This window comes from Xenopus tropicalis, chromosome 1 (assembly GCF_000004195.4).
Source record: "Xenopus tropicalis strain Nigerian chromosome 1, UCB_Xtro_10.0, whole genome shotgun sequence".
NCBI lineage: Eukaryota > Metazoa > Chordata > Amphibia > Anura > Pipidae > Xenopus > Xenopus tropicalis.
In genome coordinates this window covers 13,553,587-13,570,377 of record NC_030677.2, presented here as the reverse complement: position 1 = coordinate 13,570,377, position 16,791 = coordinate 13,553,587, and the positions used below count along the sequence as shown (strand labels likewise).

Sequence of the window (16,791 nt, the reverse complement as noted above, 5' to 3'; positions counted from 1 at the left end):
GTTCATAGATGTCCCGTGGCTGCGGCACCTACATGCACTGATAATGTTCCATGGGCCAGTCGGTTCTGCCTCAGGCCCAGCACCACTAAAGACAACCCTGCTCCCATTGGTTCCGCCTGTTATCTTGGTAAAGGTATGGGATCCCTTATCCAGAAACCCGTTATCCAGAAAGTTACGAATTACAGAAAGATCATCTCCCATAGACTCCATTATAAGCAAATAATTCTAATTTTTAAAAATTATTTCATTTTTCTCTGTAATAATAAAACAGTACCTGTACTTGATCCCAACTAATTTCTCTGTAATAATAAAACAGTACCTGTACTTGATCCCAACTAAGATATAATTACCCCTTATTGGGTCAGAACAGCCCTATTGGGTTTATTTCATGGTTAAATGATTCCCTTTTCTCTGTAATAATAAAAACAGTACCTGTACTTGATCCCAACTAAGATATAATTACCCCTTATTGGGGGCAGAACAGCCCTATTGGGTTTATTTAATGGTTAAATGATTCCCTTTTCTCTGTAATAATAAAACAGTACCTGTACTTGATCCCAACTAAGATATAATTACCCCTTATTGGGGCAGAACAGCCCTATTGGGTTTATTTAATGGTTAAATGATTTCTAACAGACTTAAGTTATGGAGATCCAAATTACTGGAAAATCCCTTATACGGAAAACCCCAGGTCCCAAGCATTCTGGATAATAGGTCCCATACCTGTACTATAGCCCCCTTGCCTTTAGGGCACAGCTACTAATCCATCTGGACAAACGTGAATTGTCGAGATAAACATTTACCTTTGAACATACGAGTAACGGCGCTGTCAGTCGCATTCAAAATGAGCCGTCGGAGGGCGAAAATACCAACTGATAATAAACAGAATAAACGCTTATGAAGTCAGAATAACTTTCTGATTTGGCAAAAGAGAGAACAGACGTCTGGCACTGAATACAGCAATTTTTTTTTAGTAATTTCGTATTTGGCCGGGGCAATGTGCATAAATTTGCAGCACAAAAAAGGTTAAGGCTGATTCACACGCCGATTGAGGGAGCGCCAACCCGGCCCCCCCGATATCTCCCAGCGCTAGCGGCTCAGGCGGGGGGGGGGCTGCAACGGCTGGATATCCAGTGCCACCCCCTGGGGGGGACTTCATTCTCCTTATATTTGTGCAAGCAAATCTAAAAGTCTATTGCACCCAAGCACTCATAATGTAGCCGGGAAATTGTACTGTCCTATGCATCAATAAATGTCTCATTGCTTTATTAATGATGGGGGGGGGGGGGGGGTTTGTAGATTTGTTATAAAAAGGGACCGAAATGTTCCTGCTGAATTGTGCTTAGTACAGGGGAATCCCTATGTGCCATAGTTTTATGGTATCTCTCTGTACAGGCTATGAGCAAACTTAGGGGGCTGTTCCTGCTGAATTGTGCTTAGTACAGGGGAATCACTTTGTGCCATAGTTTTATGGTATCTCTCTGTACAGGCTATGAGCAAACTTAGGGGGCTGTTCCTGCTGAATTGTGCTTAGTACAGGGGAATCCCTATGTGCCATAGTTTTATGGTATCTCTCTGTACAGGCTATGAGCAAACTTAGGGGGCTGTTCCTGCTGAATTGTGCTTAGTACAGGGGAATCCCTATGTGCCATAGTTTTATGGTATCTCTCTGTACAGGCTATGAGCAAACTTAGGGGGCTGTTCCTGCTGAATTGTGCTTAGTACAGGGGATCCCTATGTGCCATAGTTTTATGGTATCTCTCTGTACAGGCTATGAGCAAACTTAGGGGGCTGTTCCTGCTGAATTGTGCTTAGTACAGGGGAATCCCTATGCTGCCATAGTTTTATGGTATCTCTCTGTACAGGCTATGAGCAAACTTAGGGGGCTGTTCCTGCTGAATTGTGCTTAGTACAGGGGAATCCCTATGCTGCCATAGTTTTATGGTATCTCTCTGTACAGGCTATGAGCAAACTTAGGGGGCTGTTCCTGCTGAATTGTGCTTAGTACAGGGGGATCCCTATGTGCCATAGTTTTATGGTATCTCTCTGTACAGGCTATGAGCAAACTTAGGGGGCTGTTCCTGCTGAATTGTGCTTAGTACAGGGGAATCCCTATGTGCCATTGTTTTATGGTATCTCTCTGTACAGGCTATGAGCAAACTTAGGGGGCTGTTCCTGCTGAATTGTGCTTAGTACAGGGGGATCCCTATGTGCCATAGTTTTATGGTATCTCTCTGTACAGGCTATCAGGCTATGAGCAAACTTAGGGGGCTGTTCCTGCTGAATTGTGCTTAGTACAGGGGAATCCCTATGTGCCATAGTTTTATGGTATCTCTCTGCCTGTCATTGTACAGACCGGGCAGAGGCCATATAAATAGAGAGCCTGAAATATTTATGTTTATTGGCTGAAATCTTCCCCACTTGCCCAGGGAGATGTTGATTCTATTCTTATCAGTTCATATACACATTGGGGCAATAGGGGGCGCTGAGTGAGACATGGGCTTGTACCTACAGAGAGCAGCTCTGCCGGGGGATGGACTGAGACCCCCACAAACACTGCATTGAATCTCCCAAATGTTTTTAGCGTAAAGAAGCATTTTATGGCTTAAAAGAAACAATTAGTAGAATAAATCCGTATAGAAACCTTTTGTTTTCTGTCTGTTGCTCGATGCGACTTCCGACGCCGCCTTCTTCCTGCCGCTTCGCTGACTGCCCCCGGCGGCTGAAACAAATGGAGAGGAAAGTGAAATATCAGTTGCTCCAGAATGGGGGGGGGGGGAGTCTTACAGTCTTATAAAGGCTTTATCAGCAGTTTGGGGGGCTATTAATAATATTCAGGGGGGCAATACATAAATATACACCCTCATTTGTACGGCCTCCAAGGGCACCTTAACCCCTGTCCCCTATATAAAAATAAGCTGCACATTAAGGAGGCACATGGTTCCCATACAGTAACTAGGGTGCCAAGGAAAGGGTGCCAGGGAGACACCCGGTCGCTTAATAGTAATGTAGGCAGACACACAGTTTCTATACAGTAACTAAGGGTGCCAGGGAGACACACGGTTCCCATACAGTAGCTCAGGGTGCCAGGGAGACACACGGTTCCCATACAGTAGCTCAGGGTGCCAGGGAGACACACGGTTCCCATACAGTAACTCAGGGTGCTAGGGAGACACACGGTTCCCATACAGTAACTCAGGGTGCCAGGGAGACACACGGTTCCCATACAGTAGCTCAGGGTGCCAGGGAGACACACGGTTCCCATACAGTAGCTCAGGGTGCCGGGGAGACACACGGTTCCCATACAGTAACTCAGGGTGCTAGGGAGACACACGGTTCCCATACAGTAACTAAGGGTGCCAGGGAGACACACGGTTTCCCATACAGTAGCTCAGGGTGCCAGGGAAGACACACGGTTCCCATACAGTAACTTCAGGGGTGCCAGGGAGACACACGGTTCCATACAGTACTCAGGGTGCCAGGGAGACACACGGTTCCCATACAGTAACTCAGGGTGCCAGGGAGACACACGGTTCCCATACAGTAACTCAGGGTGCCAGGGAGACACACGGTTCCCATACAGTAACTCAGGGTGCCAGGGAGACACACGGTTCCCATACAGTAACTCAGGGTGCCAGGGAGACACACGGTTCCCATACAGTAACTCAGGGTGCCAGGGAGACACACGGGTGCCAGGGAGACACACCTTTGCTGGCGCTGTAAGGGTTACAGTTTAAGCCGGAGAAGACTTCTGTTGCCACTGAAAACCCATTTCTACCCAATCTGTCAAAATCCAATTTCAGCCGAGAGAGAAATGACATTTGGGCTTTTTCAAAGTATTTTGTTTCTTGGTGCGAGGGACACGCGGCTCCGACACACGGCGGGGCCATATTTACTAAAGCGTGAATTCTCTCCTCAGGCGGAATTGCCCATCCCATATCTACTAAATAGTGTAGCATTCACCTACAGTCAGCATTCACCCTTTACTTACGCACCGCTGTACAGTAGAACAATAGATTAATAACAATATGATAACAATAAATACAAGGGACGGCTGCAATAAGTTTAGAATCAAAGAGACAAGAGGACGGAGGTCCCTGCCCCATAGAGCTTACAATCTAAAGGAATGGCCTAACAAGGTCATGGGGTCCAACAGTTATTTGGGAGGGCAGTGTACTGGCCAATGACGGCCTGGCTGGTATCTTACTGGCTGGGGCAGATAATTATTGCCCACCCCTACCCACACGTGCAGCCAGGGGCACATCCACTGAAGTGATTCAAGGCCACCCTTGTGCATTGCAGCTAATGGGCAGCAGAGGGCAGCACTGTGTATGGAGTATATGATTAATGGGATACCAGAGCGCGCCAATGTATTATTCTTTACATGGAATTCTGTTTTTAGAACAATGTCTGAAGTTTAGGAGAGTGTAAATAGATATAAATGTAACCTTCCTCCCCTGTATCTTTGTATTTATCCCTATGGGTGGGAGCTGCCATACTGTTTCCCTGTATGAGAGAAAGCTGCCGTACTAAATCTGTTACACAGCAGAGAATGAGGATAATATTATTTTTGCGGTGGGGGATTGTTAGTCTGCTGCCCAGAGGAGCTTACAATCAGTGGCCCTACTGGGTACCCGCTAGGGATGTGTGGGTTGCCCTCAGCCCGGGGGGTTAGAGTTGCTGGTTAGGGTGCGGGTCAGATTCTCCTCTGCTTTCCCTGTCTTTGTACCTAAGTTGCGGGTCCTACAATGGCAACATCTGTCTATCCATTATCTATTTATCTACTGTCTATCTATCTATCTATCTATCTATTTATCTACTGTCTATCTATCTATCTATCTATCTATCTATCCATTATCTATTTATCTATCTATCTATCTATCTATCTATTTATCTATCTATCTATATCCATTATCTATCATCTATCTATCTATTTATCTACTGTCTGTCTATCTATCTATCCATTATCTATCTATCTATCTATCTATCTATCTATCTATCTATCTATCTATCTATCTATCTATCTATCTATCTATCTATCTATCTATCTATCTATTCATCTATCTATCCATTATCTATCATCTATCTATCTATCATTCTATCTATTATCTACTATCCATTATCTATTTATCTATCATATCTATCTATTTATTCATCTATCTATCTAATGGTATCTATCTACCATTAATCTATCTATCTATCTATCTATCTATCTATCATCTATCCATATCTATCATCTATCGACTATTATCTATCTATTATCTATCCATTTATCTATCTATCTTCTATCATCGTATCTATCTACTATCTATCCATTATCTATTTATTTATCATCTATCTATCATCTATCTATCTATCTATCTATCTACCTATCAACTATCTATCTATCCATTATCTATCTATCTATCCATTATCTATCTATCTATCTATCTATCTATCTATCCATCCATTATCTATTGATCCATATCCAAGCTAAAACCCCAAGGTGATGGGAGTCGTTGCTTATTAATGGAATCTGGGAGATTTATTGCCCGGTGGGGTCTCTCCCCCCCATAACCACAAACCCCCCAATACCCCTGCCCCAGGCTGGAGCTAAAAGCCTCTGCCCTGAGCCCTGCAGCCCCGGGACCCCAAATCCACGTTACCCACAAATGTGACTTTGAGTGGGAGAAGCCGAATGCTGTGGCTGTTGCTCCGGGTGGGAGAGATATATCTATATATACAGCTCTGCCTATTAATGCTCTCACTTACTCATCATGTCAGAAATAGAAGGAAGAGCCCATTACCCGCTGCTTCTATTGATTTCTCTCTCCTCTGCCGTTTTTTTTCCTAAAATTACACTTTCCCGGCTGTTACCCACATCGAGGGTTGAATTTCGCTGCACAGCTCAGTGTTGGATTTCTAGGGAGGTTGGATACATTTTCCCTTTCTTTGTGCCCCGTGGGCACCCTTGTCTGAGGGCCCTTTCTATGCACAGGGAACGGATTCCATGAGAAACTATTCACCTGCCCCGACACAGGTTCAGTATCTCAGAACCAGCACATTCTGATGCCTTCCCTTATCAGAACTGAACATCATCTGGAGAAGCACCCACAGCACCCCTATTGCACCTCTACATTGGCTCTGCAGCCACTTAACCTTAAACCTGAATGCAATGCATTCACATACTGTCTGCTGGGGGTCTGTAGGGAATGGGATTCTGAATGGTCTTCATACGGATACGGGTATATGATTGTAACTGTCTCCCTCGTAGCATTCCAAGGGTACCCAGGCACAAATAAGCACTCACCCCAAATCCCCCCCTAACTGGCCTTCAGGCTGGGCCCCCTTAGCCCATAACAAGGTTACAGATATATAGAAACATTGGGGTAACAGTCACCCGCTATAGTTCCAGGGGTACCCAGGGCACAAATAAGCACTCACCCCAAATCCCCCCCTAACTGGCCTTCAGGCTGGGCCCCCTTAGCCCATAACAAGGTTACAGATATATAGAAACATTGGGGTAACAGTCACCCCGCTATAGTTCCAGGGGTACCCAGGGCACAAATAAGCACTCACCCCAAATCCCCCCCTAACTGGCCTTCAGGCTGGGCCCCCTTAGCCCATAACAAGGTTACAGATATATAGAAACATTGGGGTAACAGTCACCCTGCTATAGTTCCAGGGGTACCCAGGGCACAAATAAGCACTCACCCCAAATCCCCCCTAACTGGCCTTCAGGCTGGGCCCCCTTAGCCCATAACAAGGTTACAGATATATAGAAACATTGGGGTAACAGTCACCCCGCTATAGTTCCAGGGGTACCCAGGGCACAAATAAGCACTCACCCCAAATCCCCCCCTAACTGGCCCAGATTTTGCAAAGCCAATATGGCTGATACAAATGACATCACCAATATCCATAAAGGCCGTTTAACATTTCTTTCATCTTCTACATTTCCACTAAGGGAAAGAGCAAATCTTCCAGGGTGAGGAGCCCCTTCCCATCTCTCCTTGTTCCTCTGTCAGTAAGATGTCGGCTCAGCACACTGGGGACTCTCACTGAAGCGCTGGAGTATTTCCTATGTCATGTTTATTTGGCCTAAATATGGACTATATTATTTTTCCTGCTTGACCCAAAGACCTTCAGAGCAGGATATCAAATAATGGCTGTCAGCAGTTCTCTATAACGACCCTTCACCTGCTCTAGTTCTATAGAAAATGAGGGAATTGTAGGTTGGGCAAAAGTCACATCAAGCCTTACAGTCGCCATCTTGCCTTACAGTCGCCATCTTGCCCTGCAGTCACCATCTTGCCTTACAGTCACCATCTTGCCCTGCAGTCACCATCTTGCCTTACAGTCACCATCTTGCCCTGCAGTCACCATCTTGCCTTACAGTCACCATCTTGCCCTGCAGTCACCATCTTGCCTTACAGTCACCATCTTGCCTTACAGTCACCATCTTGCCCTGCAGTCACCATCTTGCCTTACAGTCACCATCTTGCCCTGCAGTCACCATCTTGCCTTACAGTCACCATCTTGCCTTACAGTCACCATCTTGCCCTGCAGTCACCATCTTGCCTTACAGTCACCATCTTGCCCTGCAGTCACCATCTTGCCTTACAGTCACCATCTTGCCCTGCAGTCACCATCTTGCCTTACAGTCACCATCTTGCCCTGCAGTCACCATCTTGCCTTACAGTCACCATCTTGCCCTGCAGTCACCATCTTGCCTTACAGTCGCCATCTTGCCTTACAGTCGCCATCTTGCCCTGCAGTCACCATCTTGCCTTACAGTCGCCATCTTGCCTTACAGTCGCCATCTTGCACTAAAGCAACTTCAGCTCTGCAAGACCAGACTGTATGTGGGCGCCAGGTCAGTAGCCTCTATAGAAAACTCTATTTCCCATAAGCCCATTGCTGTTACACTGACAATACTGGTCACCATTGCCAAGGTAGAAACATAATATCACTGTTATATTAGCCAACCAGCCATAGTTACAAACAGGCATTCTCCCCAAATCTCCCCCTAGTTGGTCCTGGGTGACCAGACCCACAATTTAGGAACCACTGCACCACAAGCTAAATCAAAGGATAACCACACTAAACCCGTGCTTTGTTGACTAATAGGTAGCCATGTTGGGAAGCTCTATCATCATGGAATCTCCAGGACTGATGTATTAATGGGGTACAGTACTCAGTTGCAACACAATTTTGGTATTGTGCATGTAAATAGCTTTACCTTCTGGGGGTGCAACTCCCCGACGTGTGGGCAAGTCAATCAATGTCATTTATGTAGACAAAGAGGGCCCGGCACACCTATATTCACTGCTGTGTTAGCTTTATTGTAGCATGCTAAATGGAACCAAATGGGTACAGTACTCAGTGCTATTACAGATGGAAATTATAGGGCTCCTATACCCTAAATCAGTGATCCCCAACCAGTGACTCGGGGGCAACATGTTCCTCACCCCCCCCCCCTTTGATGTTGCTCCCAGTGCCCCAAAGTAGGTGCCATTTTTACATTTCTGGCTTGGAGACAAGTTTTGGAAGCCCAGAGTTTTGCTCCAAGTAGAACTTCCTACAGGCCAGCAGTCCCTATGGGGCTACCAAATAGCCAATCACAGCCCTTATTTGGCCTCCCCAAGGAACTCTTTTCATGCTTCTGTGGCTCCCCAATACTTTTTACTTCTGAAAGAGATTCACAAGTACAAAAGTTTGGAGACCCTACCCTAAATGCACCATGTCCACCAGATATCCACCATAGTAGCACTGGAGCATGTACTACTCATATACAAGCAAGAAGTGCCGGTATCAAAATGTTACTTTAAAACCATTATATAGTTTGTTAGTGTTCCATCTCTAAACCCAATGTGTAAGTGGAACCAAAGGAAGTCCCTAACAATGTTCCAATTTGGAGCAACCAAATTGCTCCTATTGTGGATGCGGGTCTGAGATTTTTTGTCGAATAAAGTTAGTTTGATGGCACTCAATAAATATTTTCCAAGCAGAATGAATCCCATTGGTTTAGCTTAGTGTTTGTCCAAGCCCAATTTCCTTCTTTCCCACTTCTTATTCTTATTATTTCCCAAAGCCGCAGGAGGATCTCATTTAATTTTCAGCCTCTTTTGTCATGGAGATGCCCATGAAAGTATCAATTGGGCTGTACAGCTATTTGCTGCCTTAGTTATTCTATGGCTGGGTGACTAGTATAGTAGTAATATCATGTATCTGTTAACAAAATGCCATGGCAATGGTGACCAGTATTTTCAATGTAACAGCATTGGGCTTATGGGAAATAGAGTCTTCTATAGAGGCTACTGAGTCTGGTCTTGCAGAAAAGAAGTTGCTTTAGTGCAAGATGGCGACTGTAAGGCTTGATCCGACTGTTCCCCAACCCACAATTCCCTCATTCTCTATTGAACTAGAGCAGGTGAAGGGCTGTAATAGGCGCCCACTGACAGCCATAAATTGATATTCTGCTCTAAAGGTCTTTGGGTCAAGCAGGAAAAATAATATAGTTTGTAGATAGGCCGGCTAAACATGATGTAGGAAATTCTCCAGTGCAGTGTGCTGAGCCGACATCTTACTGACAGAGGAACAAGGAGAGATGGGAAGGGGCTCCTCACCCTGGAAGATTTGCTCTTTCCCTTAGTGGAAATGTAGAAGATGAAAGAAATGTTAAACGGCCTTTATGGATATTGGTGGTGCCATTGTGTAAGATGTATCCGTTATTGGGCATATGTAACAGCCATATCGGCTTTCCATGGAAAAGGACCAAGAGCAACCAAATCGCTCCTACTGTAGATGTGAGAGTGAGAGTTTTGCACATAGATGGAGTTTGATGTAACTCCCTAAATCCCAATAAATGGTTTCCTGAAACATCTACTCCAAGTTTGTTTACTTTTATCTCTGGGACACGGCCTATCTAGGCAGAACGGATGCCATTGGCTTAGCACTTGTCCGTGCCAAATTGTCTTTTTTTTCCCCACTTTTCTACTCAAGCTTCCCAATAGCCCCAGGGGGATCTCATTTTATTTCCAACTTCTGTTCTTAAGGAGATGCTGTCATGAAAGCAATCAATGCTAGTGATGAGCCATAAAATTTGCGAAACGCATTTGTCGCACTATTTTTTTTGTCGCCCGCATCTATTTTGTCGCCCGCAACTATTTTCTGTCACCCGCATCTATTTTTTTTTGTCGCTCACACTTTTTATGACGTGACCACTCCTTTTTTACACGCTTTTTGGGAGCTGACGCGACGCGACTGCTCCCAATTCTGATGTGACCGCGCCCAATTCTGACACAACTGTGCCTTTTTCTGACGCAACCGAGCCCAATTCTGACGCGACTGAGCCCAATTCTGATGCGACTGAGCCCAATTCTGACACGACTGAGCCCAATTCTGATGCGACTGAGCCCGATTCTGACGCGACCGAGCCCAATTCTGACACGACCGAGCCCAATTCTGATGCGACTGAGCCCAATTCTGATGCGACTGAGCCCAATTCTGACGCGACCGAGCCCAATTCTGACACGAATGAGCCCAATTCTGATGCGACTGAGCCCAATTCTGATGCGACTGAGCCCAATTCTGACGCGACCGAGCCCAATTCTGACACGACCGAGCCCAATTCTGATGCGACTGAGCCCAATTCTGATGCGACTGAGCCCAATTCTGATGCGACTGAGCCCAATTCTGACGCGACCGAGCCCAATTCTGACACGACCGAGCCCAATTCTGATGCGACTGAGCCCAATTCTGATGCGACTGAGCCCAATTCTGACGCGACCGAGCCCAATTCTGACACGAATGAGCCCAATTCTGATGCGACTGAGCCCAATTCTGATGCGACTGAGCCCAATTCTGACACGACCGAGCCCAATTCTGATGCGACTGAGCGCAATTCTGATGCGACTGAGCCCGATTCTGACGCGACCGAGCCCAATTCTGACACGACCGAGCCCAATTCTGACGCGACTGAGCCCAATTCTGATGCGACCGAGCCCAATTCTGATGCGACCGAGCCCAATTCTGACTCGACCGAGCCCAATTCTGACACGAATGAGCCCAATTCTGATGCGAATGAGCCCGCATCTATTTTTTTTGTCGCTCACACTTTTTATGACGTGACCACTCCTTTTTTACACGACTGCACCCAATTCTGACGCGACTGCTCCCAATTCTGATGTGACCGCGCCCAATTCTGACACGACTGTGCCTTTTTCTGATGCGACCGAGCCCAATTCTGATGCGACTGAGCCCAATTCTGATGCGACTGAGCCCAATTCTGATGCGACTGAGCCTGATTCTGACGCGACCGAGCCCAATTCTGACACAACCGAGCCCAATTCTGACTCGACCGAGCCCAATTCTGATGCGAATTAGCCTAATTCTGACACGACTGTGCCCAATTCTGATGCGACCACGCCTTTTTCTGACGTGACCGAGCCCAATTCTGACACGACTGTGCCCAATTCTGATGCGACCACGCCTTTTTCTGACGTGACCGAGCCCAATTCTGACACGACTGTGCCCAATTCTGATGCGACCACGCCTTTTTCTGACATGACCATGCCCAATTCTAACACGACTGCGCCCAATTCTGATGCAACCGCACCTTTTTCTGACGCGACCGCACCCAATGTGACGCGCGACAAAAAAAATTCCGCCATACCTGGCGAACAAATTCGCTCATCACTAATCAACACCCTTCCCATTTCCCCAGTAATTTCGACATGATTATATATCTGCGCTATGTACAAAAACTAGAGGAAAGAAGAAAAAAAAATCCCTGAATTTCAATGTTGTTCCAACCATGGAGAGGTCGCCTGAGCCTCAATTTCCCGGGATGTTCTATAGACTGATTATCAGTTGTGCCGCCGAGTGTGCAAGTCAGGATCCGCTCCCATCTAACCGAGAAAAACTGACTTGGGAGAGGTGACATTGAGACCGACAGGAGGGCTCCGGAAAGAGTTATCGCGGCCACCGGCTGGCAATGAGAATCCATCCCCGATATTAGGAGTCCGATCCTGACTCCCTCGCTTTCTCGACTGGAAGAATTCAAAGTCACTCTTGAGCACAATGCTGAATGGCGGATTAGAAAAGTAATTATACTCTTTGTGTTTATACCTCGGAGACTTGAAATTAATCTTGAGGCGGATTCATTTCTCTAAATTATTTCAGGCCTGATATTTCACAGTGACAAGCTCATTCTAGTCGTGACGGGGCAGGATCCTACGGAGAATAATTCACTCACAATTATTCTTTAACCCGCAGAGAACTCCAAATGTCGGCACGGTATTCGTGGGGGAAAGGAAGTCATCGGCCTCGAGAAGTATCTTGTTCCCCCTTCAATTAACTTTGGGGAAAGAGAAGGGAGATGTGACGGAGGCTACGCACAGGGGCACGAGCAGTGCTGATTGTGCCGAATGGATATATTACATAACAATGACATCAAGATTTGTATTAACCATTGCTGTGTATTATTGTTAATGCAAAATGCATGAGTAAACATGGGTTGTATGTGTTTTGACATAAAGAACAAGTACCTACACATACGCACATTCAGGGGAGGACGTCGAACAGGGGGGAATAGGGGTCCCCCCTGCGTGGGACACGGCTAGAGGAGGCACTTTGGGGGGTGTGGGGCCTCTGGGGCGGCAGCTCCGGTGGGTCCAGCACCCCCAGTCCGACCCTGGGCAACCCTAACATAGGCACTATTCTTATGGAGTTTGCATGGCCTTTCTGAGATGGGGTTCCATACTGTTAGAGTAAATACTGATTTAGGTGTAGAACCTAAGAACACAACATCCCGTACTTAAATATGGACACCATTCATATTAATTTTTTTGCTCCTACTGCTGCAAGTACTCATAGTAAATGGGGCAAAGATTCTAATGTAACAGATCGGTGCCCATCATTGGGGTCCATAGCTTTGCTCAACTTCATCACAAGCACCCACTGTGGGTTTAGTCCGGAGCACAAAGCAGGAGTTCAGAGTTCTTAAATAGGCGGTCCCCATAGGGAGGCGGGTCCTTCATCTAAATGGGAAAATAACATATAGCCAATGGTAGTCAACATATAGCCAATGGTACTTACATAGTTACATAGGGTTGAAAAAAGACCAGAGTCCATCAAGTTCAACCCATCCAAGTAAACCCAGCACACACAACCCACACCCACCAATCCATACACCCACATACACAAACCACACATACAACCACCAACACTAACTGTAGATATTAGTATTACAATAGCCTTGGATATTCTGATTGTTCAAGAACTCATCCAGACCCCTCTTATAGGCATTAACAGCATCTGCCATTACAGCATCACTAGGAAGGGCATTCCCCAACCTCACTGCCCTCACCGTGAAAAACTTAACATATAGCCAATGGTATTCAACATATAGCCAATGGTACTCAGCATATAGCCAATGGTACTCAACATATCACCAATGGTATTCAACATATAGCCAATGGTATTCAACATATAGCCAATAGTACTCAACATATAGCCAATGGTACTCAACATATAGCCAATGGTACTCAACATATAGCCAATAGTACTCAACATATAGCCAATGGTACTCACCATATAGCCAATGGTACTCAACATATAGCCAATGGTACTCAACATATAGCCAATGGTACTCAACATATAGCCAAAAGTACTCAACATATAGCCAATAGTACTCAACATATAGCCTATGGTACTCAACATATAGCCAATAGTACTCAGCATATAGCCAATAGTACTCAACATATAGCCAGTAGTACTCAACATATAGCCAATAGTACTCAACATATAGCCAATGGTACTCAACATATAGCCAATAGTACTCAACATATAGCCAATGGTACTCAACATATAGCCAATGGCCCTCCAGCTGTTGTTAAACTGGGAGGGGGCGGTTTGACGTTGAAGTTCAAGAAGAGCTGGAGGGTGCTTTGGAAAGGCAGGGTTATTTGAGTTTCTGTAATGATGCCGTTGATGACTGAAGAAGCAGTGACATAGATACAAACACAAGGCAGCCGCACTGAGCTATGAAATGTACTTATTGTAGCATGATAATAACAACATCAGTTCTCATAAACAAGCTCTGGGCTCCCGTCTGGCCTTAGGCTTCAGTAAAGAGGTTAAATGGAGAGGCTTAAAGTGCAAAACTGCATTATTTATAGGGAAGGTTTATTTTCTATTTATTTTCTCTTAAAGCAGAACCGAGTTGAGTCTCATGTATTTCCCCATATGATTAAACACATTTGTATTTTAAAATGATAGTCATCCGGCATTGACGAGATTGTGATTATGTCATGAAGCAGTTTTTCTCTGGTGGGCGAGTTTCACCTCCTGAGATGGGTAGTTAAGGTAAGAGCGGGGTTGACGTCAGTAGAGTCTAATAGTAAGATGTTTGCTAATGAGGCTACCGCACAGCTTGTCTGGCTGCTACCAAGGACGCCGGGATTAGCACTAACAACATATCGGCATTGTTTTATGGGAGCCTTAGTGATTTGGTGTCAAACAGAATTCTGCAGACGGAATCAGCTCAATACTTCAATGGAGTCTGATAAGAAAGAGTCTATTAAACAGTGTAAGCAATGCAAGGTGCCATAGAGTATTCCACAAGATTAAATAAATGCCAGTTTATGTTCAGAAGGACTTAAATAAACAAGAAACAATACAAAAAAACTAGTTCTAAAAAGTGAATAATAATATCAGCCAAGGATTAACCTCATCATTGGTCAAGACTAGCCATCAAAATATAAAACTATATATAAAACTCAACATCATTCTTAAACCCAGTCATACTCAGGCATAATAAATCAGTAAAGACTCAACGTCGGCATTAACCAGTGCTCAGAATGAATCAATGCTCAGCATCAAACGTCATCAACACTCAACCTCAAACCCAGTCAAGACTCAACATTAAAATTAATTAAGACTCAATCTCAAACTTGGTCAAGACTCAGCATTAAAATCACTCAAGACTCAATATGAAAATAAAAAATACTCAACCTCAAACTCAGTCAAGACTCAACATAAAAATTAAACAAGAATCAACCTCAAATTTAGTTAAGACTCAACCTCAAACCCAGTCAAGACTCAATGTTAAAATTAATTAAGACTCAATCTCAAACTTAGTCAAGATTCAACCTCAAACCCAGTCAAGACTCAACCTCAAACCCAGTCAAGACTCAACCTCAAACCCAGTCAAGACTCAACATTAAAATTAATTAAGACTCAATCTCAAACTTAGTCAAGATTTAGCCTTAAAATCACTCAAGACTCAAATCCAGATAAGACTCAACATCACAATTTTACAGCACTCAACCTCAAACGCATTCAAGGCTCAACATGGAAATTAAACAAGGATCAACCTCAAACCTAGATAAAAGTCAACATCAAAGTTTTACAACACTCAACCTCAAACCCAGTCAAGACTCAACCTCAAACCCAGTCAAGATTCAACCTCAAACCCAGTCAAGACTCAACCTCAAACCCAGTCAACATTACAATTAATTAAGACTCAATCTCAAACTTAATCAAGATTTATCCTGAAAATCACTCAAGACTCAACATGTAAATTCCATAAAACTCAACCTCAAACCCATTCAAAACTCAACATCAACATTTTACAACACTCAACCTAAGTGAAGACTTAACATCAGGATGTTAGACATGTTTTTATTGGGCACACAGTATTATATGGATGTCGTTGAGTAGATGTGACGGTACCATCGGTAAAAGAAGGGCAATCTTGTTGCATTCCCAGGGCCCCACAGTAAGGCATATTTCTGGGTGGTATACTATCCTAGGTGTATGGTGGGGAAGGGCTGTGGGTGCAATCAAACAGGGTGAGGGAATCACAGGACCTTACAGGGCACCTTATGCCTTAGGACCCCCCCCCTTTAACAACTGAGTAGGCTCCTCCTATAGTTACATCACTGGGACAAAGGCACAATATAAAGCACAGGATGAATAAAATAAGAATGGCCTCGGCCCACTTGCAAAATAAACAGGCCAGCAATCCCCTCTGGGGGCTTTTAGATTATTCACTGAAAAGAAACATTTCCCTGGAGGCGACCAGTATGCAGAGTGATCGATGGCTCGTACTCGGATAATGGAGAGGAAAAGTTAACTCAGTAAACAATAACAACCAATGGGGTACCTGCTAACTGGTTGCTATGGGTTACTAGACCAGGAGCCACTGTAAGCTTTTCATTTACAGTATTATTATAGTCTTGCTTATGTTTATGTACAAGTAGTGCCTTTTCACTATTATAGAGCTACAGAAGCTTTGGGCTGCTACGATGGGTTCTGTATAAACAAACCCAGCATTCTATCCATATTGGAAAATCTCTATTGAATAAAAAAACTTGAATACCTCGAACCTGTGAGTTTACAAACTTGAAAATCTTGAATTGAAAAAAAAAAATAGCTTGATTTTGCCTGGGACGAGTCCCAATGACGTCAACACAAACTCACAAGTAGTGATGAGCGAATCTGTCTCGTTTCACCATAAAATTCGCGAAACGGCAAGAAGATTTGCAAAATGGCGAAAAATCCGCGAAACACATTTGTTGCACGATTTTTTGTCGCCCGTGTCTATTTTGTTGTCTGCATCTTTTTTGGTCGCCCGCGGGTCTTTTGTCACCCGTGCTTTTTTTAATGCGTCCGCACCCAATTTTGACACAGCTGCACCCTTTTTTGATGCAACTTCACCCTTTTTTGACGCGGCCGCACCCTTTTTTGATGCAACTTCGCCCTTTTTTGACACAACTTCGCCCTTTTTTGACGCAGCGCCCCCTT

At 44.7% G+C, this 16,791-nt stretch overlaps 1 protein-coding gene across 1 annotated transcript in view; it reads right to left on the bottom strand.

The window, feature by feature from the left end:
* The window catches only part of gfra4 (GDNF family receptor alpha 4), a 223,610-nt gene that overhangs the window by 66,474 nt on the left and 140,345 nt on the right, over window positions 1–16,791 (bottom strand). The window contains exon 2 of the mRNA XM_002936367.4: window positions 2,645–2,722. Coding sequence (XP_002936413.1) covers window positions 2,645–2,722 — 78 coding nt within the window. The remainder of the gene's footprint in view (window positions 1–2,644; window positions 2,723–16,791) is intronic.